The 25,635-nt window shown below is 46.8% G+C and overlaps 1 protein-coding gene across 3 annotated transcripts in view; it reads left to right on the forward strand.

Annotated features, from left to right (window-relative positions):
* The window catches only part of Ift122 (intraflagellar transport 122), a 70,017-nt gene that overhangs the window by 9,050 nt on the left and 35,332 nt on the right, over window positions 1–25,635 (forward strand). For 2 of the 3 annotated variants that reach the window (XM_051155122.1, XM_051155123.1), the window contains exons 2-11: window positions 600–666; window positions 2,233–2,317; window positions 9,459–9,537; window positions 11,807–11,883; window positions 15,574–15,640; window positions 16,411–16,557; window positions 19,641–19,716; window positions 22,493–22,684; window positions 22,829–22,967; window positions 24,480–24,682. In XM_051155122.1, the coding sequence (XP_051011079.1) occupies window positions 600–666; window positions 2,233–2,317; window positions 9,459–9,537; window positions 11,807–11,883; window positions 15,574–15,640; window positions 16,411–16,557; window positions 19,641–19,716; window positions 22,493–22,684; window positions 22,829–22,967; window positions 24,480–24,682 (1,132 nt within the window). Of the gene's footprint in view, window positions 1–599; window positions 667–2,232; window positions 2,318–9,458; window positions 9,538–11,806; window positions 11,884–15,573; window positions 15,641–16,410; window positions 16,558–17,632; window positions 17,810–19,640; window positions 19,717–22,492; window positions 22,685–22,828; window positions 22,968–24,479; window positions 24,683–25,635 lie in introns of all 3 variants that reach the window. The other variant, XM_051155124.1, reaches the window with a different exon arrangement.

Here is a 25,635-nt window from a genome sequence, read left to right on the forward strand (position 1 = left end):
TATATAATATTAGTATGAAAGCAAACAAAACAAAACAGAAAAACCATACTTCACAGACATGTCATTACTCAGAAGAACATCCATCACAAGCTCAGAGAGATTAAAAGGAAGCAGGTATATTCCTTGAGCCTGCTACCATGGGAATCCTTGGCCAACATGTCTGCTTCATACCTTCCCACTCAAGTGGAAATTCCTGGTGGGCAGAGAGTGACTCTGGCAAGCTCCCCCCTGATCGTTGGTGTCTTATTCCTAGCAGGTACTTAGTAATAATGTCCCTGCCTTCCACTCTACCTGGTGCAGCCTGCCTTTCCATGGTTGGCTGGAAGAGCCTGTGCCCTCTGCTGCTGACCCTTTGAGTCATTTCTGGCTTCTAGAAGAGAGGAAGCCAGGACTGAGCTGGCTGCTGTGCACATCATGACTGAGTGGGCTGCCAAGGTGTGGTGGTTGAGTGGAATTTGCAGCCAGATACAGTTCTTAGCCATTATTTTTCCCCAGCACACACACAGTGTCTCATAATGGAAATAAAGTTTGCTTTCCTGGCCATTAGCAGACCTCCTCATTTCGGTTCCTAATTGTCTCTTTGTCTTGTCTCCTGTTAGTATCTACGACCTCGCATTTAAGCCCGATGGAACTCAACTGATTCTGGCTGCAGGAAACAGATTGCTGGTAGGATTTTGTCTGAGTTTCCATTCTGAGTGCTTTTTTTCCCTCCCTCCCTCTTGTAAGTACTCTGAAATGTGACCTCCTTTTTTTTGAGATAAAAAAGGCAAGGGCGGAAAAACCAGCCATTACTTTTTAATAAGGAAGGAAATGGTCTATTTAAAACAGGTAAGTAAACGGTCTGTCAGATAGGAACTCATGAACAATGCCTCCTTTGGAGTCATTTGTCTTTCCCCTTTGAGACACCCATGAAATGGTTGCAGACAATTAATCAAAATGCCTTTGAAACTAGGTGGGTGTCAGTTCATATTTTCTTGGACCAAAGTGAAATAACAAGGCTGAAGGCTATTCGTCCATGAAAAGCCAGAAAGCCTGACCTCCACTTCCGGGCTGTGGTGCCCCTAAACAATTCCGTATGGCCGCTGTTCTATTGCTCCTAGTTTCAAAGGCCACGGGCTCCCTCTGGAACCTATCCTAGTACACAAGAGTGATCTTCAGAGACGCCTTTTTGTTTGACCCAAAACCTCTGTGATAGCCCTTCCTCCCATAAGACACTCCTCTCTGCTGTATCCAGACACTCAGACGGACTGATGTCCATGTTATGTGTGCTAACTGCACGGTCTAACAATTGTGGTTGGTTGTCCTGCAGTCTTCTCTCTGGGGTAAGCAACAAAAATTCTTTCACGTCCCTTCTCGGGTTCTGTTCTGTCTGTGTGGGAGAGCCCTGTCCTCATTTCTCAGATGCTGTGTTTTTTACATCTCCACATATTTAGCCATGTTGCACAACTATAAAATACCCTAAATGTACATTGCAGCTGGGTTTTATAACACTCCCTCCCACTTGCAAACCCCACGCTTGTTAGATCTGTGACTTTCAGACGTGGCAACAAGTATGGTGCGTCTGTGTACTGACATTAGTGGCAGTGTTGGCCCTGACAGTTAGCTATGTTGTCCACCAGATCTTTGCGTGTGCTAGCTTTGCTGATGAGGGCCTGCCTTGATGGGTCATTCATCCAAGGCCATGTAAGGACGGGTGAAATGTACCTGGGCCTGGTTGTGCAGGCTTATAATCTCAGCTACTTGAGAAGTGGAGGCAGGAGCATCAAAGGTTCAAGGCCAGCCTGGGCTGCAGAGTGAGTTCAGAGCCAGCCTGGGCAACTTAGTCAAACACTGTTTCAAACTAAAAACTAAAAGAGAAGGCTGGGAATATAGCTCAGGAGCAGAGGGTTTGTTTGCCATTGTATAATGCCCCAGGTTTAGGCCCCATACTTGGTGGGGAGGTGGGGGAGAATGGGTGAAGCTTGCAGGATTTTGTGTGGAGTGAAAATCAGTGTAGTTGCTGTTTCTTCAGCCTTGATGGTGTGTGCCTGAGCATAGTGCTGGACTTCTACTTCCTGTTTGCCCTGCATTAAGACATATTCATTCTTGCTATGCAGTGCTGTCTCTACTTGATACTAATTTAGCAAATCAACAACTGTTGTGTTATAAAAACAAAAATAGCAATAGCACCCTGCAGGAATTCAGAATAATGAATATCACACAGATAATCGATATTTTTACCCCTTTTGACAGGTTTATGACACCTCTGATGGCACTTTACTTCAGCCCCTGAAGGGACACAAAGACACTGTGTACTGTGTGGCATATGCAAAGGATGGTAAGAGGTTGTTCTGGGTTCTGGTCTCTGTGATGGCTTCGTAGCTGCTCACATTTTTCCTTAGGAACCCTGTAATTATGTTTAAAATGCAACCTATGTGTTCAGAGAGTAGGAAGTACCTTAGACTTTAGTTATTCCCTGAAACAAGTTTGTCTTTTGTGGTGCTGCGCACTAAGGCCAGGGCCTTGAGCACACCAGATAGGTGTGCTGCCACTGAGCTTTGACTCTCAGGCACTGTCTTAAGTGCTTGGGTTATTTCAGAGAACAATACAGAACAAGGGCTTGTTGGGGAAGAGGGAGGGAGCAGGCAACACTTAGCATGAGCATAGGCAGGAAGGTAACCAAGCACTACACTGATAGGTGGTAAGGTGTACAGGTTATGAGTTTTGGGAGTGCTGGGTGGGGCAGAGGTCTGGTGCATTATGGGATCTGATTGTGAGATGGACCCATTCAGATAGGGGTGCTGAACAAAGACATGTAAGCCTCAGATGGAGAGATTTTGGCATCAGGCATTTAGAAGAAGAGAGCTTCTCAAAGATGGAAGAGCCATTGCAGAAGCCCTTGGATGGGAGTGAACCTCTTGGGAGCTAAGGCAGAAAGAATGGAGAAGTGGGAGATGAGATAGAAAACAACAGACCTGGGGTGGCCAGATGGAGTCAGCATTATCAGAACACTGGTTCTGGTTCCGGTCTTCAGCGAAAACAGAGCAATTTTGGGTTCTGAGCAGAACAGGGGTTTGATCTGATTCCTATTTTATATTTGCCTTGGAAGAGCTTACCAAAGATGACGGTGCACGGGAAGCTTAGTGACAAGCATCTTCCATGACAGGGGTGACAGTGGCAGACGTCTGTGGGAGCCAAAGAAGTGGTGAGAAGTGATCAGGTTCTGGCTGTGCTTGGAGGGTGGAGCCGATGGGATGTCCCGGCAGGCTGGATGTGGGTGTGAACATTGCAGGCCCTACAGCTCTTGACCTGAAGGACTCATGTGGGTGAGGCAGTTGCAGTTGAAGACCCAGAGTTCAGGTGTGCACATTTGCACTGTGGAAAGTTGATGTAGGAAAGCAGGGGTGCAATTGCTGGAATCCATTTAGTGGCAAGGATGTGGGACCTAGGACACAGGAAGGACTTTGCTTCAGAAAGGAGCATGGCAGGCAGGGCCTATGATAGCAGGAATCTAAAGGATCTCTCTGGTTCCTCCATGGTTTTAGTGTAATGGGAAACCACTGGAACTCAGAGTGAGGACTGGGAAGGAAGTGTCTGAGAGTTGAAGAGAAAGGAAAAAAATTGCAGCCTCAGAGAGTGGGAGAAAGAATGGACTTGGGAGGTGCAGTGAGCCCTCCAGGGGCCGGAAGGATGCACAGGAAGCTGTGGTCATGAAGTACAGGTGACGTCACTTTGTGTGGTTTGTCTTCAGCTACTGTGAGCTGCATCGTGGCAGGAGAAGAGCTGGGTGTAGTCTGAGAAGCGGTTTTACAGGCAGGGTGAAGTGAGAGCAGAGCAGAGAGGACCTTGAGATGAGTGGAGCTGGGCTGTAAGGCAGAAGGGCAGCAGGGAGGAGGTGGGCTCGTACAGGCTTGGGGGATTACTAAAGCGGGGCACCTGGATGGGTGGTCAAGAGAACTGGTGCGTGAAATTGAGATTGTGACTTAAAAGTAAATTCATGTGGGCTGGGGACATAGCTAAGTGGGAGAAGACTTTTCTAGCACTCTCTTGCTCAAGGCCCTAAGTTCCTTCTACAGTACTGCAAAAATTGTAGTAAAATGAAAAGAAATAGATGGTAGATAGGTAGGTTGGTAGATAGGTTGATAGGTAGGAGGGTAGGTATAGACAGACAGAGTGCTATGCCACAGATTAGGAGGGTAGGTATACAGATAGACAGATAGAGTGCTATGCCACAGATTAGGAGGGTAGGTATACAGATAGACACACAGAGTGCTATGCCACAGATTAGGAGGGTAGGTATACAGATAGACAGACAGAGTGCTATGCCACAGATTAGGAGGGTAGGTATACAGATAGACACACAGAGTGCTATGCCACAGATTAGGAGGGTAGGTATACAGATAGACAGACAGAGTGCTATGCCACAGATTAGGAGGGTAGGTATACAGATAGACACACAGAGTGCTATGCCACAGATTAGGAGGGTAGGTATACAGATAGACAGACAGAGTGCTATGCCACAGATTAGGAGGTAGGTATACAGATAGACACACAGAGTGCTATGCCACAGATTAGGAGGGTAGGTATACAGATAGACAGACAGAGTGCTATGCCACAGATTAGGAGGGTAGGTATACAGATAGACACACAGAGTGCTATGCCACAGATTAGGAGGGTAGGTATACAGATAGACACACAGAGTGCTATGCTACAGATTAGGAGGGTAGGTATACAGATAGACACACAGAGTGCTATGCCACAGATTAGGAGGGTAGGTATACAGATAGACACACAGAGTGCTATGCCACAGATTAGGAGGGTAGGTATACAGATAGACAGACAGAGTGCTATGCTACAGATTAGGAGGGTAGGTATACAGATAGACACACAGAGTGCTATGCCACAGATTAGGAGGGTAGGTATACAGATAGACAGAGTGCTATGCCACAGATGGTCCAAACTTAGCCCAACCCAAAAGCTGTATGACTTTTGTGAATTTATTAGAATGAGCAGGTGGCTCAACAGGGTAAAGCATTAGCACCAAGCCTGATTTGAGTTTGATCCTTGGTACCCACATGATGGAAGGAGAGAACTAATCCTGCAAGTTGTTGTCTGGCCTCCAAATGTGTACTGTGGCATGCATAAGTCCATACACAGACATACTCACAAAATAAATTAAAAGATCTAAATTAAAATTTTATATATTATTATTGTGTGTATGCTCATGTAGGCATGTTTTATTAAAAGATTTATTTATAAAACAAAACAGAACAAAACAAAAAAGATTTATTTATTATTTAAATAGTATTCTGCCTGCAGATGCACCTGCCTACCACAGGAAGGCACCAGATATCATTACAGATGGTTCTGAGCCTCCATGTGGTTGCTGGGAATTGAATTCAGGACCTTTGAAAGAGCCAACAGTGCTCTTACCCTCTGAACCATCTCTCCAGCCCATGTGGGCATGTTTTAATGGCACACATAATAACTTTATGGAGACTTTTGTCTCTGGCCACCTTTACTGCCAAGCTTATGTGGCAAGTGCCTTTACCTGCTGAGTCAACTTCTGGCCCTGACTTTGAGATGGTTATTGTCTGTCACTTCCTGTGTCAGATGTAGGGCTGGAGATGATGCTGTGACCACAGCTGGGGTCCCTACATCCAAGGCTACGAAGCTTAGAGAAGCCTAAGACCCAGGCTTGTAATTCCTTTGGATGGTGGTGGACCTCTTTGAGAATTAGATGAAAGCTGTAGGCCACTCTGCAGGTAGATGACATACTTCATGTAGATGCAGCATGTTCAGCTCTCCCTAGCCTGATTTAGCCTAGTTGCTTCACTTTGGGAGAACATTGACTGGCTATGTCCTGGGGCAAGTTACTGAGCCAGCACACGTCACTTGCTTTGTGGTCAGGTGTGCTGTGGCAGTTCAAGTTCAAATCCAGAGTGACGCTCCAAGAAGACCAGTAGCAGGCAGCCTGGGCAGCTGCATTATTTGTACATAGGGACAGGGCTACTGGGTATCCTGAGTGTTTGAGAGAAGTCATGTGGCTTGTAGCTCTGGGAGAGCAGTGGCATTTGCCAGCATTCTGTGGAACTCTGTCACACATGTCATTCCAGGTGACCCTTCTTGCAACCCTCTGAAGCATGCAGCAAGGGTACTCTTAGTGCCTCTTTGTGGTGTACCCTGCATCTTCCTGAAGTACCTTGCTTTTTGTGACACATGACTAGGAAGTCTTAGTTCCTCTAAACTTGTCTACACCCTTGGATCTGAAAATAAAGACATACAGATTGTGGTTTTGCCCGTGTATATCTGTGTGTGTGTGTTTAGTCTTTAAGTCTGCTTGTTTCTGACTTCTGAAAGTTTCCTAAGCAATGAACCACCATGGTTAAAGGTGTGTAAGACAGTTCCTTTGCTCAAGAAAAACATAAACCAGTATAAAAGAGAGTAGCAATAGCTATGTTTTTATTTTTTAGCACAGTTCTATTTCAGGCAGTTTCTGAACATTTTATATGTGTGTGTTCATGTGTGTACATGCACACTCTTTCTTCCCATCAATTATGATGTAAATTCTATTATTGTCCATTTTTACATGAGGAGATGAAAGCCTGGAGGTGTCCAGTAGCTATTTCCAATCACATAGCTGTCAGCGATATCACTAGGGATTCTGACGCAGAGACTGTGGACCTGGAGCCCTTATTTGTCATCCTTGATGCTCACCAGGTCAGGGAGAGGAGAAGACATGCCGGGCAGTAAGTCTCTCTGACAAGCCTTGGGTGCAGTGTTACAAGGATCACCTCCAAGCTCCTGTTTGAGATGCTGTGGACTTTACAGAGCCTCTGAGGGAGGGCTTCTATTCCCTCTCTGTTTTGGATGGAGAAACTGAGGCTCTAGGCACAGTAGCTTCTGATGGCCACCTTCCCCTTGCCCTGAGATTAAAGTCTAAAAGTCTGCAACAAGTTGGGCTGGTGAGATGGCTCAGCAAGTAAAGGCACTTGCCTTTGACTCCAAGCCTGAGAACTTGAGTTTGATCAACAAGCTCACTTGGTGGAAGAAGAGAACGCCCAAAAGTTATTTCAGCGTACACAGTGGTGTCTTTGTGCTTCCTACATACACACAAATAAATAATAAAAATGTAATAAAAAATCCGTAGCTGGGTGTGCAAACCCTGGCCCATGCTTGCCTCAAAGTTGTCCTCTCACCAGAGCAAATGAGGGCTCCTAGGGCTTGCTACCAGGTGCCCCACTCTTCCACATGCTTTAAGTTGCTATTCATAGACTAAATAAGGAATTCCTTCGTGTATGTTGCCTCTTTTTAGCCCGTTCTTTCTTAAAGCCCAAGCAGTGTGGAAATGTAAACCTCATCTGTTGTGCTTCTATTCAGGCCTTCCTCTGGCTTCCCACTGTTGGGGATAAAGGCAAGATCTCCACTCTTGCCCTGAAGGCCTAGGGATGCTTTAGTCACCTCCTTCACTCCTTGCCATCTGCTCAGGCACCTCTTGGCTATGCCAGCCTTTCAGTGCCTCAAGGCCTTTGCACGTGTTTTTTCCATGTGCACATCTCGTTCTTTCTTTGTGCTGGGTAAGCTCTGCTTATCTTTTAGATCTCCATGGGAGGATCTCACCTACATCCCGTCCTCTAGGGCAGTGCTTCCCATCCTCCCTAATGCTGCCCCCCTTCAATATAGTTCCTCATGTTATGATGACTCTGCCATACAATTATTTTTGTTCTGTTTCCTAACTGTAATTTGCTACTGTTGTGAACTGTACTGTAAATGTCTGTGTTCTCTGATGGTCTTAAGTGACTCCTGTGAAAAGTTTGTTTGACCCCCACGTGTTCTTGACCCGCCAGTGAGAACCACTGCTCTAGGAGATGCTGACCCAAGAGCACAATTTCAGTCAGGCAGGGTGGGTGGGTTTCTAGAGCTCTGTTGCACAGTGTGGTGATCATAATTAACAATAGTATATATCTTAAAACTACTAAAAGAACAGATTTTTAATGTTCTCACCGTTAAAATTCTAAATCTAAGGTGATAAACATGTTAGTTTGCTTGATATAATTAATTCACTAAATATATCAAAATACTGTGCTGTACTCCATAAATATATACAACTTTGGGGGCTGAGGGGATGGCTCAGTTGGTTACATGCCTGCTGCAAAAGCATGAGGATCCGAGTTTGTATCTTGGGCACAGTGGTGTGTGCCTGCTGACTGAGCACTAGAGAGGTGGAGACAGGAGGATCCCTCTGGGAAGCTAACTTAGCTAAGTCTGAGCTCCAGGTTTAATGCAAGCATCAGAAATAAGGTGGAGGGCAAGAGAGAAAGATACCTGACATTGGCCTTCATCCTACACTCATATGAACACATGTGTATGTGCACCCACATACAGCACACAAACACATGAATAGCTAAATATGTACAGCTGTAAAATGAAAAACATATAGGAGGCTGGAAAGGTGCCTCAGCACTCAAGCACACTGGCTGTTCTTTCAGAGGACCCACAAACACCTATAACTCTAGTTTCAGGGAAATCTGATGCCATGTTCTGGCCTTTTCAGGCATCTACAGGCACACAGACATACATGTAAGCAAACACCCACACACATAAAATAAAGTAAAATCTATTAAAAAATTTAATTGGGCATGGTGGCGCACGCTTTAATCCCAGCACTCGGGAGGCAGAGGCAGGCAGATTGATGTGAGTTCGAGGCCAGCCTGGTCTACAAAGCAAGTCTAGGACAGCCAAGGCTACACAGAGAAACCCTGTCTTAAAAAACCAAAAAAAGAATAAATAAATAAATAAATAAATAAATAATTTAACGTTAGTTTCCCCCAGTTTCTCTCTTTCATAGGACTCCCTCCCTCCCATATTGTATTTGTGTTGGATATACTTAATGTCGCTTCTTGGACTAGACTGGAAGTGAAGCTTAGATATAGTCAATGAAGCACACAGAGGTAGCCGAGCCTGGCTACACTTGGTACCAGGAGGAGCAGGTTGGAACCTAGAAGTCCAAACTGCAGATTCCTTGCTCCCAGTGTTGATGAGGAGCAGCAGAAGGGCTGGGGTTCAACCTCTTTGTGGGGGATGTGCCTGGCGTGTGTAGGCCCTACGTTCCATCCCCACACCACATCCAAAAACACTGGTAGAGAATGAAGAGACACTACTCTTTGTAAATATTTTTTTAGACAAGATCTCTTGTAGTCCAGGCTGGCTTCCAATTCACTCTGTAGCCACAGATGACTCTGAACCTCTGCTACACATGCTATCACATGTGATGGGTGGCAGGAGCATCCACCACTCCATTTGTACAGTGCTGGGATTTGAACCTGGGGCCTCATACATACTAGACAGCTATTCTGTCAACTGAACTGCATTCCTAGATGATTAGGTGCCTTGAAGAATTAGTTTTTGTGGACATACTGTCTGGAAAAAATGCTGGTTTAAAATACATGTGAGGATTTTCTTTTGAACAAACCTTTCAGGCAAGCGCTTTGCATCTGGATCTGCTGACAAAAGCATCATTATCTGGACCTCAAAACTGGAAGGCATTCTGAAGTACACGTAAGTGACCCCATTGGTGGCATCATTAGAGTTGAACTCTTACTATCTTGTTTGCTTGAGACAGGGTCTCCCTCTTCGAGGCAGGCCTCAGGCTTATAACCTTCTTCCCTCAGCCAGCTGGGTTCACAGCGCTGCCCACCAACCACACCCGACTCTGCTCTGTCATTCACTGCAGCCACAGCCTCTTGGAAAGAATGTAGGGAGAGGAGTTCTCCGCTCCAAGATGGCCTTGAATTAAGCATGGGGGTGGGGGGGGGGTGTGTGTGCGGATGATCACTAAGGAGCTCAGTCAGCACTGAGCTGAGTCTCAGGTAATGAATCTCAGCTAATCTGACACTACAGATTCCCGCCACTCTCCTCTCACCCAGCTGTCCCCTCCAGTGACTCTGTCTCTGGGAGTGGCTTTGCATCTACCCAGTGTCAAAAGCTAGAAAAGCCCATGTGCTCTAAGCTTCTGACTCCTTAAGGGGCCTGTGCTCAAATCTATCCCTCCACTAGCCAACCCCTCCCCAGCCTACAGGTTTCAGGTGCAGCTGTTTTTGCTGCCAACCTGCTCCTGCCCCTCCAGACTCAGGAGGGCCTCTCCTGAGCATTCCTTACAGCCCTGGTCTTATGTATTCTAATTCATTGATGTCACCTATAGGCCTGTGGGCTCTGGAAGGTAGACACTGCCCCTGTTTTTGCATGCTTATATTTCTGGCACTTAGCATCATACCTGGTCTACAGTAAGTACTTGGCAAACAACTTTTATTTTCAGTTGTAGAGAAATATCCAGAACATAAACTGCCATTGTCATCAAGTATTAGGTACATTAACACTGTGGTGCAGCTAAATTTTGGCAAGTAAAGTTTTTTTTTTTTTTTAATATGGAGAAATTTATTAAATGAGCATGGGGAGAGAAGGAAGAGGGAGAGGGGTACCCCAGAGAGAGAGAGAGAAAGAGAGAGACAGAGACAGAGAGAGAGAGAGAGACAGAGAGAGAGAAGAGGCAGAGAGAGAGAGAGACAGAGAGGAGAGACAGAGAGAGACAGAGAGAGAGAAGAGACAGAGAGACAGAGAGAGAGAAGAAGAGACAGAGAGAGACACAGAGAGAGAGAGAGAGAGAGAGAGAGAGAGAGAACAAGAAGGAGAGAGAGGTAGGAGATAAGAAGAGGGAAGAGAGGGATGAGAGAGGTGAGAGGGAGAGGGGGAGAGGTGAGAGCAAGTAAAAAGTCTTTAGAACTCTTCCTCTTCCTAAACTTAAACTCAGTGTTTAACACCTTTCATTGTGCCCTGTCTGAGCCCACATCTGTTATTCTCCTGTCTGAGGAGTTTGTCCTCTGGGTGCCTCATCTAAGTGGAATCCTATAGTATTTGGCATTTTGTAATTGGCTTATTTACATAATGTCCTCATGGCTCACGTCTTCCTCTTTAAAGCTGAGTAGTACTCCACTGTGTGTATATGTTTCATCTGGTTTCTCATCAGCTAATGGGCACTTGGGTTGCTCCCACCTGTTGCCTGCTGTGAACAGTGCTGCTCTGAATACAGCAAGCAATGCCCTGATGAACAGTGGGTGACATCATGCACACAGTGTTCCTGGGAAGTGAAGGGCTAGAACTGGGCCATGGAGTGCACCTCAGCATTTGCTGTTTTCAAACTCTAGCCTGCACTATCTTCATCACACTCCACCCTCTACTTCTGGGCCTCTAGAAACGGTCAATTAGAGCCACAAATAAAGCATGCTGTGTGCATATGGCACTAGGCTGGTTTCTCTGTGTCTTTGTCTCAGCCACAGACTGGAGGTGTCGGGGGGGGGGGGTGAGGTAGAGCCTTGGAGAAGGAGGAGTTTGAGTTTGGTGGGTGGAAACTGGTGTGGAGGGCAGTCCTGTAAATGAGACCCTGTGCTGGCTGTTGGTCCCTCAGAGAAGGGCTTGTGTCACCCAAGGCTTCAATCTTGTGGGTTTTTTGTTTGTTTGTTTGTTTGTTTTGGTTTTGGTTTTTTTTTTTCTTTTAAAATTTATTTATTTTTAAATTGTTACATGTATGGGTATTTTGCCTGCTAGAGGCTAGAAGAGGGCATCAGATCCTTTGGAACTGGAGTTAAAGACAGCTGTGAGCTGCTCTTTGGGTACTGGGATTGAACCCTGATTCTCTGGGAAAGTAGTAAGTGCTCTTAACTACTGAGACAGCTCTCCTGCCCCCCATCCCAAGCCTGCTTTGAGGCTCCAGTTTTAGCTACTGAGACATTTGTGGCTTGCTGTGGAATTACCTCAGTTCTTTACCTTCCAGGCACAATGACTCCATACAGTGTGTCGCCTACAACCCTGTTACCCACCAGCTGGCATCTTGCTCCTCCAGTGACTTTGGTAAGTTTCCATTCCCGGCACCCCTAGTGGAGAATGCTGAGAACCTGATCCTGAAAGAGGCCTCTTCTCCACCTTCCCTGGAGGAGGCTGACAGCTATCCTTTAAATTTACAGAAAGAGCTGGGTGGTGGTGGCACATACCTTTAATCCCAGCAGAGATAGCAGATCTCTGAGTTTGAGGCCACCATGGTCTACTACAAAGAGTTCCAGGACAGCCTGACTACACAGAGAAGAAACAGGGAGAGGTGATGACCTTGAGGGTGGTAGGCCATCTGAGACAGACAAGCAGTACTGGGTCCTAGGGGAGTGGTGTGATGGATGGGAGGGCGCAGAAGACTCTCTCGCCCTAGCAGGGACTGTGGAAGAACCGCCGTTTGCTTTAAAAAAAAGAAGATTGGGCCCAGGGGTCCCGCTCAAACTAAGGCACCAGCCAAGGACAATACAGGCAGTAAACTTTAAACCCCTACCCAGATCTAGCCAATGGTAAGAACATTCTCCACAGTTGAGTGGAGAGTGGGGTATGACTTTCTCATGTACTCTGGTGCCTCACATTTGACCATGTCCCCTGGAGGGGGAGACCTGGTGGCACTCAGAGGAAGGACAGCAGGTTACCAAGAAGAGACTTGATACCCTATGAGCATATACAGGGGGAAGTAATCCCCCTCAGGAACAGTCATAGGGGAGGGGAATAAGGGGAAAATGGGAGGGAGGGAAGAATGGGAGGATACAAGGGATGGGATAACCATTGAGATGTAACAAGAATAAATTAATTTTAAAAATTAAAAAAAAAAATTTTTTAAAAACCAACATTTTAACAGCAGTAACTGGTACTCCCCCCCCAAAGGCTTGTGTATTTTTTTTTTTTTTTTTTTTTTTTTTGGTTTTTCAAGACAGGGTTTCTCTGTGTAGCCTTGGCCATCCTGGACTCACTTTGTAGACCAGGCTGGCTTTGAACTCACAGCGATCCGCCTGCCTCTGCCTCCCGAGTGCTGGGATTAAAGGCGTGCGCCACCATGCCCGGCTGTGGCTTGTGTATTTTAACTTAATAAAAAAAGTAAATTAAAAAAAAGAAGAAGAAGAAGAAAAAAAAAAAAAGCTACCATATCTTCTTATGGTTGGCTGATCTGTGTGCTTGTTTCAGGGGAGCTAAAACATTCCTCCTCTCAAGCTTGTGGTACAAGGAATTTAGGATTTGTAAAAATGTCTTATACATAAAAACAGCAGGGCTGGGGAGATGGCTCCATGGATAGGTGGATAAAGTGCTTGAGTTCTGATCTCAAGTACGCATGTTCAAGCCAGCTGTGGTGTCTTATGTCTGTAACCCCAGAGCTGAGGCAGGACAGCCAGATCCTAGGGGTTGGGTGGACAGACCGTCTAGCCAAAGTGAAGAGCTCTGGTTCAGTGAGAGACCCTGTCTAAATAATAGACGGCGATAGAGGAAGACATCTCACTGCCAGCTTCTGCTTCCCAGGGCAAGCACACAGATGTCACCACACACACACACACACACACACACACACACACACACACACACACACAGTAGTACCTGCAGAACGTTTATAGTGGTGGGAGGCACTGTGCCAGGGGTTTACAATGAATTTTTAAAAAAACAGAATTCCTATGCCTTGAGAACCATTACAAATTCTGAGTTCTATGCCAACTCCTGAGGTTAAGTGTCACTAGGTCACTGGCAGTCACTTAGACAACACTGGAGGACTAGGGTTGAGGCCAAGGCTGGGCAGCTACGTGCAGAGCTTCCTGAGCGAGGCTAGGCAGGAGGAGTTCCTGCCGCTGAAGGCTCCATGCAGTTACAGTGGACCACAGATAACATGCATGGGTGGGGTAGAAATGTTAGAAAGAAGGGAGGGGAAGATTTAGTCATTTGATAGATATTTCCCAAACCTTGCTTAGCTCCAGGGACTCCAGACTGGCACCGCAGGGAATGAAGAAAAGACACAGTCAGAAAGCTGGGATTCGGTGGACCACCTTAGAAGCCCAGTGTGTTTATTGGACAGACGTGAACAGAGAGGACGGTTATTATTTACAGCTGAGTCAAGGAGGCAAGGCTGTATACAGCTGGATCAAGGACACAGGTTTAGCTGGTTGGGGCAGTCTCTGTAGGGGAACAGTCCTCAAGCCGTAAATATCTGGGGAGAACGCTCTGGTGCATGTTTTCTGCATGGACTGTCAACATTCACACATGGAGCAGAATGGGAAGGCTTTGCCACTCCCCCCATCTCAGCCCCATTGCTCTGGGTCTGAGGCTATGGGGTCCCTGACATGCAGCCATGCCAATAGCACACATTTACTCAGGACTCACCGGGGCTTCCTCTGCTTGCTACGCGTGTACCTGGCATGTAACCTTACCTGTGCGCCATATTTCCTGTGGCCGTACTTCACAGCCCAGACACAGTAGGATTTGCTTTTATCGTCTCTTGTTTAAGACATTGCACTACATCTGGGGTTTGGAAGGAGCAAGCCTAAACTTACCAGTGTGCCATGCACAGTGCACAGCTCAAGTAAAGTCATGTGCAGTGACAGAAGCCTGGAGAGGGCTTGCCAAAACTCTCACTCATCACTTATTTTTATTAGCTTAACAAAGAATTAGGTTTCACTATGGCTTTTTTCTTTTTCTTTTTAAAGATTTATTATTATATATATAATGTTGTGTCTGCATGTACAACTGCACACCAGAAGAGGGCACCAGATCTCATTATAGATGGTTGTGAGCCACTGTGTAGTTGCTGGGAATTGAACTCAGAACCTCTGGAAGAGCAATCAGTGCTCTTGACCTCTGAGCTATCTCTCCAGCCTGTCACTGTGGCATTTTCAAACAAAATTTGTTTTAGTTGTCCCCCCCCAACCCCTCTGGCCCCATTCTTCCTTATCCCCACCCCCTTCCTAGTGTCCTCCCACTACAGGAGCCTCCTTTCCACTTTCCCTCCCCTAAACCTCTTGTTCCCGCTCATAGTTTCCTACTAATTTCATTGTCTGTACCCAGTATCATACCTCTTATCTACATTGAAAGTCAGGCATGAGAACACGTGGTATGTGTGCATCTGAGACCGAGTCATTTCACTTACTGTGAAACTTCGCAGCGTCATTCCTGCCCTTCCCATGTCCTTAACGCATTATTTTACTGCTGAGTTGTTCTCTGGCTGCCATGCCCTAGCTATGAGCAGCTAAGTTGTCCTTTTCTTTGGGATTTAAATCCTGAAGAAGTTGGCTAGACTTCACCATCTACCTTTTATTTTATTTTTTAAAAACAATTGTAGATTCTCAGTGCATTGCAAAGACAGTATGGAGCAGTTTTCACCCAGTTTTCCTAGTGGATGCACCTTAGACAACTAACACGCAGTGTGGGAACCAGGGAAGCAGTATGTCTATAGTTCTGTCATTCCATCACATGTGTGGTAGTGTACTACCACTGCAGTGCAGGAGCCCATTCCCACACCAAGGCCTGCCACCTGGGACCTACGTCCCAGTGGCCAGAGAACCGTTCTCCAGGTGTGAGGGTCATCCAGTATGTTGTATCCAAGGACTTTCATTGTTTTGAACCTCGGGAAGTTGGCTTTGTATTTTTCTTAACTCAGCATAAGGCCCTGGAGATTTGAGTTTTGTCTGAATAGATAGTTTATTCCTTTCTGTTGTTGAATAGTCTTGCTCTCTTTTCTGTTGTTTGATACTGAAGGGCTGTGGTCTCCTGAGCAGAAGTCTGTCTCCAAGCATAAATCCAGCAGCAAGATCACCTGCTGCAGGTGAGTTAAGGACACTCTGATGACGGGCTTTGTGTTCGTTTCTCTCCCCCAACAGACCCACACAAGGCACTAATTTCACACCACAGAGAAAGTGGAGTTGGCCAGTTGGTATAGGCTTCTGTGTTTCCTTTTCCTTGCCTCCTTGATGGGAAAGATTGGTGCCTTTAATCACTGACGTGTGGTGAGCTGCACGGGCTTCTTCACTGGGAAAAGGAGGCCAGAACCCCTGACTTTGGCGCTAGACCCAGACCAAAATCTGCGTCCTGCCACTGGCGGGCCTGTGACCTTGGGAAAGTTACTAAATCATGGCCCAGTGGTGATAACAATACAATTTCTGGAAATGCTCATAACAACACCAGGTCTAGGCACTCTAAACTGAGCGCCTTCTGTGATTCAACATTTGTTGAGTGACATGTCAAGCCCTGCTGGAGAGCTAAAAAGACACAAAACCAGTGTGCCATGGACTTTTACTGGGAGCTCTTGAGTTGGGAGGGAGTTGAAAATAGGGACTGGTCTGGAGTGCAGGTGCAGGTTGTCATGGAGATGTGTGAAGAGAGTCAGGGGATAGATGCCATCTGACATAGATGCCATAAAGTCTCCCTGAGTCCAGATGTAAGTGGCACTTTAAGCTGGGTGTCTGAGTCTATATCAAAAGTGAGAAGGATGATGAAACCGTAGCCTGGCTTCTGCTGCCTCACCGTGAGCTTCACAGGCCTTACCACTCGTGCGCTCCTTTCCACCTCCCACGCCCTCCTTGGTTGTATGTGCAGCTGGACAAACGATGGCCAGTACCTGGCTCTGGGGATGGCCAATGGGATCATCAGCATACGGAACAAAAATGGTGAAGAGAAAGTGAAGATCGAGCGGCCAGGGGGCTCCCTCTCCCCAGTATGGTCCATCTGCTGGAACCCTTCAAGGTACCCATGGCTGTCTTTCTCCTGGCTGGCACTGTTAGAAGAAGGGCTTTCTCAGCCTTCTGAGCTCTTTTTTTCTTCCTGACATCTTTGTAGTTTAAAGTTCTTTCTCCTCACTTGCCTGGTCTGTTTGGAACCTGCTTTTTATAAATGAAGTTTTTAAAGAGCCTATATTGAATTTTGGAATGAATCCCAGAGATTTAGCTAAGCAGATGAACTATCTAGGGCAGCAGGGAGAAAGAGAGAGGGAGAGAGAGGGGGGAGGAGGGAAGAGAGAAGGAGAGAGAGAGAAAGAGGGAGAGAGACTGAGAGGGAGAGAGACTGAGAGAGAGAGACTGAGAGACTTCTTCATGAACTAGTTCTCCGTGCTTCTCTTCTTGTTTCGCCAGTTTCCCTCTGCATGTCCAGGAGCATGCACCCACCCACCTGTTGCACTGTTGACAGAGCAGCACTTGAGTGCCTTTTTTTTTTTTTTTTTTAGTTTCCCTTGCCAAAAAGTTAAAATTAAGCCTACAAATATCCCTAAAGCCTAAAGGTCTGCAGACAGTTGGCACCTACCTGCTCAAACCTTACACATATTTTCCTTTTATGCCCATGTGACTTTGAGGGTGGGCTAAAAGCCTTCCCGACTCTTTGTGCAATCCTGTAATATTATTAAACCTATCCCCACGGAGTTCTCTGAGGGTAAATTAAAGGGCTCAATTGTTTACTGTCCTAGTGCTATTTTACAGGTGGGCGCCCACTTGATTTAGGAGGCTGTTTAATTCCATTGCCTTTCTTACAACAGGTTATTATAATTCTTCCTGAATAATTCTGTCCAGCGGAGGCCTTCTATGTGCAAAGAATGCCTTCAAAGGCCATTAGCCTACCCCAGAGTTCCTGCTGTTTGATTTTGTGGCCACAGATGACTTTGTGGCTTCAAGCTACCATTTTTAATTCATGAGAAGCAGGATGCCCAGTGTACCTGGTGGCTGTCCTCTTCCGGGCAGGGTCCAGGGGCTCGTTGGCAGGCTTTGAAATTATAGCTTCAGTGTAGTCCTAGGCAATGTGATTGTGAACATCCGCTTACTGTCTACAGCCGATGGGAGAATATCTGGATGAGCAGAGAGAACGAGGATGCTGAGGATGTCATTGTCAACAGATATTTTCAGGAAATCCCTTCCATTCTGAAGTCAACAGTGTACAGTAGTCAGGGTAGTGAGGCAGAGGAGGAAGAGCAAGAGGAAGAGGACGACAGTCCCAGGGACGGCAACTCGTGAGTGTGTCCCACAGAGTGAGGACCCTCGGGAGGGCCCAGGCCCCCACAGACCTGCCAGAGCAGATGCTGCCGAGAAGCTCCTTGGCCAAGGACAGCAGAGCAGGGGCCTTGGGGACTGTTGGTTTGCCCCCACACTCACAAAGGGAAGCTCCCCGAGAAGCATGTGTGGGTGGCAGATAGTGCAATCCTCTGAGAAAGGAGAAACTGGGGAGTGCAGAGGCGCTACACCTCTGTAACTGCCGTCTCGGACAAGGTTCCGCACCTCTGTATGATCCCTCCGACTTTCACGCCTGCTTCACAAGTTAACCTTGAGAAAGCCCCTTCAGCAGCGTTAGGCATTCTCTGAGAAGCTTGATTTACACAGCCTATGTGTGTAGGACCACCTTTCACCTGACGCGTTTTGTTACTGGATGTACTTTCTTGGCCTGTTCCCACACTACGTCACCTTGCTTTGGCTAGGATGTATGCAAAGGGGAAGCCGTTAACTTTCACTCCCTCATGCACCCACCGTCCTGGCTGCTGGGCTGTCCTCTTCTCTCAGTTGAGATGACCTGGAAGGGAAATCCTTGCAGGAAGAGTGGGGAAAGCTGAGGCAGCCAGGGTGTTGTGATTGGGCAGTCATGTTCTAGCTTGGGACCCTTCTCACCCAACACCTAAGACTCCTTACAGGAATCCAGATTTGTAGGGTGGAAAGTGGGGACAGAGAAAGGAAGAAGGGTGGCCTTCACGTTCCCATCTGAGCTTCAGCCCTATTCTATTATCAGTGTGGGAGTTTTGGTAGTGCCCACTGCCCACCACTACGGGTGGCTGGATCGGAGACTCCTGGTGTCTTGCAGCAGAGCCTAACCCAGCGTCACATTCGGCCTCTCCACGGGGTCTTCACTGGTGGCTAGGATTGGGACTTCAGCGTCAGTCAGCACAGTTCATCTGCAAGCCTTCTGCCAGCATCTGCTCTACCTTTCCCTTCTTTTCTTAATTCAGAAACAGTGTCTATGGCGTTTTCCTCACTGTGTCCAGGCTGGGTTTTACAGAGCATGCTGCACAGAGCATGCCTGTGTGACTAGTGGTGCTACCAGGTGACTGTCAGATCCTGGGCTCAGGGAAGCAGGTCCTAGAGGCTCAGCCACCGGGGAGGATTTTGGTCTAGCCCCGAGATTGGGGAACCTCTGTCTGTCTACACTCTTAAGTGGTTGGCTTCCCATCTGAGTGGAGGTCTTCCTCCTGGCTTCTGGTCCTCAAGTCCCATTTCATGGCACAAATCTACAGGCTTCCATTCCAATGGCATTTGTTGGTCTTCACATCAGATTCATTCAGATGCCATGTCACCTTTGCGAGAACCCCATGTGCAAGAGGACTTGGGTGTGGGCGCCCTTCTTCCTCTTCCCGAAGACTGAGGACATTTTCAACTACTAGAACAGTCTGGCCTCCTCACTATAAGCTCTGTCTCTCGCCTACTCCTCACATTTTACAGTACACAAGAGAAGGTACACTTGGAAGTGCAGCCATGCTCGTCCTTCAAGTTGCTCCCCAGGAACTCTGAAGTGAGGGGCTCACCTTCTGCTACTGTGACCATGTCCTCGCCCAGGCCATCCATGGCCAGGAGTCAGTGCAATAGCAGATCCCAGGAGGGCCAACCCTGTCTCTGCTTTAGTCTCTGGGCTGATTGATGGTTGGCCTGACTGTAACGCTGGCCCCAGTGTGGCTGTGTAGCACTTGGCTCCCTGACAGGCTGGCCAGGGCTTTTCTCTTCCTGTTGTTTGTTGAGCCCCTCGCCACACTCATCAGCAGGCTGTGCCCCTTATAACCTCCTTTGTCTTCTGTTGATTAGAGAGGAACATAATGACATCCTGGCTGTAGCTGACTGGGGACAGAAACTTTCCTTCTACCAGCTGAGTGGGAAACAGGTATGTAGCACCATGGCAGCCCAGTTAGACATGTCAGCTGTAGCACACTTTGATAGTGCTTCTGGGATTGTGTTATTAGCTACTGCACACAATCGTCGTCATCTGCATATTGAGCCTGACTCAGGTCCTGTGCCCAATACTTTGCCTTCTCTTCTCTACTAACTCTTCAACACTGTGAGAAGAGACTTTGATTGTGTACTTTTAGACATGAGGAGGGAAGACCAGAGCAGTTAAGTACCACATAGTTGGAAAATGGGATTGGATTACTTTACTAGTTCTTTGAGAATTTCCAATATGCTTTTAAGAGGACAAACCCAGTGACATGTTTCTTTTAGCTAGGTCCCACCCCCTAAACTTTACCTCCCTTTCCATAATGCCATTGGCTGGGGACTGAGCCTTTGACAGAGGTTCTGAGAGTCAGTTAAAGTCCAAACCATGGTTCAGATGGTAACTCCAGCTTGTTTGAAACAGTGAAGTAATTTCTTGGGTTTGAAGTGTCTTTTCAACTCTGGAGTGATTTGGGGGATTAAATATAGGACAAGGATTGATAAAGCAAAGCCAAAAGCTTTTCTTTTTGGTCAGGCTTAGGTAACATTTGCGTAATTTTGGCCTTTTAGGTATTTGTAGTTTTGATGAGGCTCTGGTTTAGTAGTCACAGCTGGTACTTCTTGTTAGCTGTTTATAGGACAAGTTCTTTTAGTCCTTAAACTACTCTGGAGGAACTGCTACCATCACTGCTATATGTGTAAGAAAGTTGAGCCCTTGAGGGGCAGTTGGCCTGAAGAGCATGGTTTAGTGTGTGACCAGTTTGGGGCCAGTTTGGAACCAGATGGATGATAGAAATCTATATTTGTATATCTGTCAGATTAGTCTAGTGATGATTGTTTAAAAGATATCATTGAATTAAAAACTGATTTTTAGCCAGGCGGTGGTGGCACATGCCTTTAATCCCAGCACTCGGAAGACAGAGGCAGGTGGATTTCTGAGTTCAAGGCCAGCCTGGTCTTCATAGTGAGTTCTAGGAGAGCCAAGGCTACACAGAGAAAGCCTGTCTGGAAAAAAACAAAAAACAAAACCAAAAACATCCTGATTTTCATACAACAGATTTTCAGTGGAAAGATAAGAATGTTTTTATTAAGTGTCTAAGCAATATTAGACTTTAAAGAGACTCACTGCATTTTCCTACTTGGGATTCACCAGGCTTAAAAACAAAAACAACATAAAGCTATGTATTTATTCTTTGAAAAAGCATGGTTAAGGGAAGGGCAAAAAAATTTAAAAGATGATAAAACTCCAGCCATCACCTCTTGAGACACTTCTCTTCGTTCTTCCCATTCCTCCAGCCACGTACTCGGCTGTCCATGGTCTCTCCATCCTGCTGAGCTCATCCAGTGAGCTGTTTTAGTCACTACATTTTTCATTTCCATGTGGGTGCTGGGGACCCAGTGCAAGTCCTTTAATCCTAACCCACTATATGCTCTTAATCACTGCGCCATCCCTCCAGTGCCATATTTTTCTACTTTTTGAAATTTTGAATTATATTCTGGGCATTGTAAATAGTACATCATAGAAACTGATTTCTCTCAGGTTCCTCTTAAGGCAAGTGTTAGGGAAGGAGGGAGGGAGGGAGGGAAGGAGGGAGGGAGGGAGGGAGAGCAGGTAGCTGGTGTTGCTGTGCCCTGCTTCATATTTTCAGTGGGCAGCAGCTGAGATCTCACCACAGTTCTTGGCTTCACCTGTGAGTCACGTGTGTAGGTCGCTAAAGGTTTCCAGATGGTGAACAGAGCACGTGTGTAGAGTGGGCTTCCTTCTGGCCTTTCTTCCTTCATATCTCACCTCACAGACTTGCTCTCAGACTCTGTGCACACCCAAAAAGGAGCCAACAGGGCGAGTGTTCAGACTCTTGCCTGAGGCTGTTGCTCTTGCTCAGTTTCTGCCTGCTCTGGACACCCACCACTGCCTTCAGCTGGTGCTGGTAGTTGGCTCAGAGCTGATGGTTGTTACTTGGAAGAGGAGGTCCAGAGCCCAGTCAACAGCTGTCAGCCCTCCATGTCATGACAGGTGCCAGAGTTTTCTTACTAGACTTAGTAGCCCTGGGAGGTAGGAGGAAAGCTCTCGGTTGTAAGGCATTTGAATTTCCTAAAAAGGAAAGGAAAAGTGAACATACGAAATTTATAATTGTAGTTTAAATTAGCTGAAGGGAATTAACTAAGTTGAAATTGGAGCTGACTATTTCAGTGGTTTTATATGTTCAAAATTGCATTCATTAAACTGTCAGCATCAATTGATTGTTCACTTTTACTAGATTTATAAATAGGAAAACATTTGTAAATTGACCCTAAACCTTAAAGCAAAACCCATATTTTTAGAGTTGTTTCCTTAAGTTGAATAAAGAATAAAGGGCAGTCTTTTCAAGTCAGTAAGCTCAGAAAATAAGCAGAAAAGAAGCTGAGGTAGGCTGTTGGTCAGGTGTGTGGAGGGTGAGCAAGGGAAGGCTCTCCTTGGCCTCCAGGTTGCCTGAGGAGGTCTGGCTCACTTCCCAACATTCAAGTCAGGCATTGCTGAGTTAGGGGCCAAAGGTTTGGCTGGGTTGAGGGGGAGAAGTGGGTGTTCCAGAGGTGGAGAGACCTGTGTAGAGAGTGTAATTGCTGAGGAGATAAGGCTAGGCAGCCCCCTTGCCTTCCCAACACTCCCCTACCCAGCCAGTGGTGGGGAAGCCCTTACTGATTGGGGTTGGGGACTGGCCTTTCACTTGGTGTATGTTCTCTCTCCTCAGATTGGGAAGGACCAGCCACTGAACTTTGACCCCTGTTGCATCAGCTACTTCACTAAAGGAGAGTACATTTTGGTGGGGGGTTCAGACAAGCAGGTATCTCTTTTCACCAAGGATGGAGTGCGACTGGGGACAGTTGGGGAGCAGAACTCCTGGGTGTGGACCTGTAGAGTGAAACCTGACTCCAATTACGTGGTGAGTAGGTCACCCTGCAGAGCATCGCTAGGGGAGGCCCTGAGCACCAGGCCAGCCACTCAGATTCTTGGCCATTGCTCCTAACAGATGGAAGGGAGACTGGGACTCCTCTCGGCCTGAGATTGACAGCTCTCTTCTATTCAGGTGGTAGGCTGCCAGGATGGCACCATTTCCTTCTACCAGCTTATCTTCAGCACAGTCCATGGACTCTACAAAGATCGGTATGCCTACAGGGACAGCATGACAGATGTCATAGTGCAGCACCTGATTACGGAGCAGAAAGGTAAGAGGCAGACTTGCCTCTCTGCTTATAGACACTAGCAAAGGGGTGGGCCAGGGGCTGGTGACAGATGCACAAAGTAATAGGAAATGTCTCCCCTGGTCTTGCTTTAGCTTTTGGCAGTAGAAGGAAGATGCAGATCTCTTTGAGGATCTAGCAAAAATAGTAAAACCCGTTTGTTTTTTAAAGCACCAACTCATTGCATTTTACTAATAATTTCATGGTGAAAGTGGACTGAGACACAGAGGCTGACAAGTCAGAGCTGTGATGCTAACCTGCATAGTGCTTTGTGGACATTTACCCTCTCTGGTCAGAGCTGTTTTGGCACTCTATTATTCTTTTTTCTTTTTCAAGTCAGGGTTTCTCTGTGTAGCCCTGGCTGCCCTGGACTCTCTTTGTAGACCAGGCTGACCTCGAACTCACAGGATCCGCCTGACTCTGCCTCCCGAGTGCTGGGATTAAAGGTGTGCACCACCACGCTCAGCTGGCACTCTATTCCTTTCCCTCAGCCTCTGCTCACCTCTTGGTGGGTCCTTCTACTAGACAACCAGGGGCAGTAAATAGGCTCAGGCTGGGCCAGGGGACCAGGGGTCCAGCCTCACAAAGTCTGAACTCCCGACAGTTCCACTTGTGCTGAGTTAAGTAGCTCTGCTGGTTAAGGAGGCCAAGTCCCACTCCACTGTATTCACATCTGGATATGCTGCCCACATATGCTTCCCGCGTGCTGCTGAGCAGGTAGGGCCTCGTGTCCTTGCATACAGGTTCCCATTAGGGACCATCCTGCAGACTTCTTTTGTCCCTGCCAGGGTAGACCTGTGTTTTGAAAAGTCCATCTAGGTGGTGGGCTCAGCAGGCCCTCTTTGGGTTGTTTACCTCATTGGTCTGTAGAGAGGCAGAACCTGCTGCTTGGAAGTCGTCTCTGTGGTCAGGAAGGTTGCAGGGTTGTGGTCAGCTATGAAATGTAATTTATATTAGGTTCCTGATCTCTAGGGGCCTTTGCTCTCTGCAGGGGAAGGAGCATAGATGTCCTCAAACAAACAGGACAAGTGGCAGTAGACTCCTTGACTTCCCTCAGTTTTCCCTGAAATTGTAGCAGTTGTAGCTCTGGACCCCACTCAGCACAGCTGCCTGCACATGGTAGGTGGTCTGGGAAGAGCTTTTGGCAGATGGCTTTACTTAATGTGTATGTCTGAGTGTCTGCATCGTCATGTCTGTGCACCGTGTATGTGCAGTGCCTGAGGAGGCCAGAAGAGGGCAATAGATCCACAGGAACTGGAGTTAAGATGGTTGTAAGCCACCATGTCAGGTACTGAGAACCAAACCCAAGCCTTCTGTGAGAGCAGCAGGGCTCTTAACCACTGAGTTGTCTCTCCAGCCCCCTGTTAAAGATTTTTTAATGAGAGTGTCTCACTTTAATTGTCAGGAGCATTAAATAAATAAATGATGGCTTTTAATTTCTCTGCCTTTCACCTTACTTAACAACCTTTTGCTAGAGTCTTTCCTCCTCTTTGACAGTTCGAATTAAATGCAGAGAGCTTGTCAAGAAAATTGCCATCTACAAAAATCGATTAGCTATCCAGCTCCCGGAGAAGATCCTCATCTACGAGCTCTACTCAGATGACTCGGCAGACATGCATTACCGGATGAAGGAGAAAATTGTCAAGAAGTTTGAGTGCAACCTGCTTGTGGTGTGTGCTGACCACATCATCCTGTGCCAGGTGGGCAGCTCACCCTTCCTTCCCCCAGGGCAGGTGTCTACCTCATGGAGAAGCTGGTCGTGCCTTGGTGGCTGGTCACTGGCATCCACTATACTGGCATCCGGATAAATTCGTTTCAGAGAGATGAAGGCCGAAGCTGGAATGATTTTGGGCTGTGGAGGGTGCTGTCATACTGGGTTAGATGCAAGGTGTCCTACACAACACAGGTTTTCTGAGACAGGGTCTCTCTGTGTATCCTTGGCAGGCTGGCCTCAAACTCACAGAGATCTGCCTGCCTCTGCCTCCCAAGTGCTGGGATTACAGGCATGTGCCACCATGCCCTACTAGGATACGTTTTTATAAGCAGAAATTTTACCTCCTGAAAGGTTTATTTTTTCTTATTTTATTTTTCTCTTGAGGCATTAGGAATTGAACCCCAGGACCTTGCCTACAGTAGGAAAGTCCTCTACAATGGAGCCACATCTCTAGACTTCTCTCCCTACCACCTTTTCTTTTTAATTATTATTACCTTTTATTATGATACTGGGTTTCACTAAGTTGACCATGCTGGCCTTGAACTCAATCTATAGCTCAGGCAAGTCTTGAACTTGCAATGCTCCTGCCCAGGCCTCCAGAGTACTTGGAGTTACAGACTTGTACCAACAAAGCAAAACAACCAAGTCTCTAAGTCTCTAAGGTTCTCAACCTTCCTAATGCTGCAGCCCTTTAATACCATTTCTCATGTTGTGGTGACCCCCAACCATAACATTATTTCCATGTTCCTTCTAAACTGTGATGGTGCTACTGTTATGAATCACAGCGCAACTATCTGGCTTGCAGGATGTCTGATACATGACCCCCAAAGAGGCTGTGGCCACAGGCCGAGGACCACTGCTCTAAGAGTGGTTTGGTTTGGTTTTGTTTCCAAAATTCTTTTCTAGTATAGATTTCTAAAAGACTCCAGGTCAGTGACA

Source organism: Acomys russatus, chromosome 13 (assembly GCF_903995435.1).
Source record: "Acomys russatus chromosome 13, mAcoRus1.1, whole genome shotgun sequence".
Lineage (NCBI taxonomy): Eukaryota > Metazoa > Chordata > Mammalia > Rodentia > Muridae > Acomys > Acomys russatus.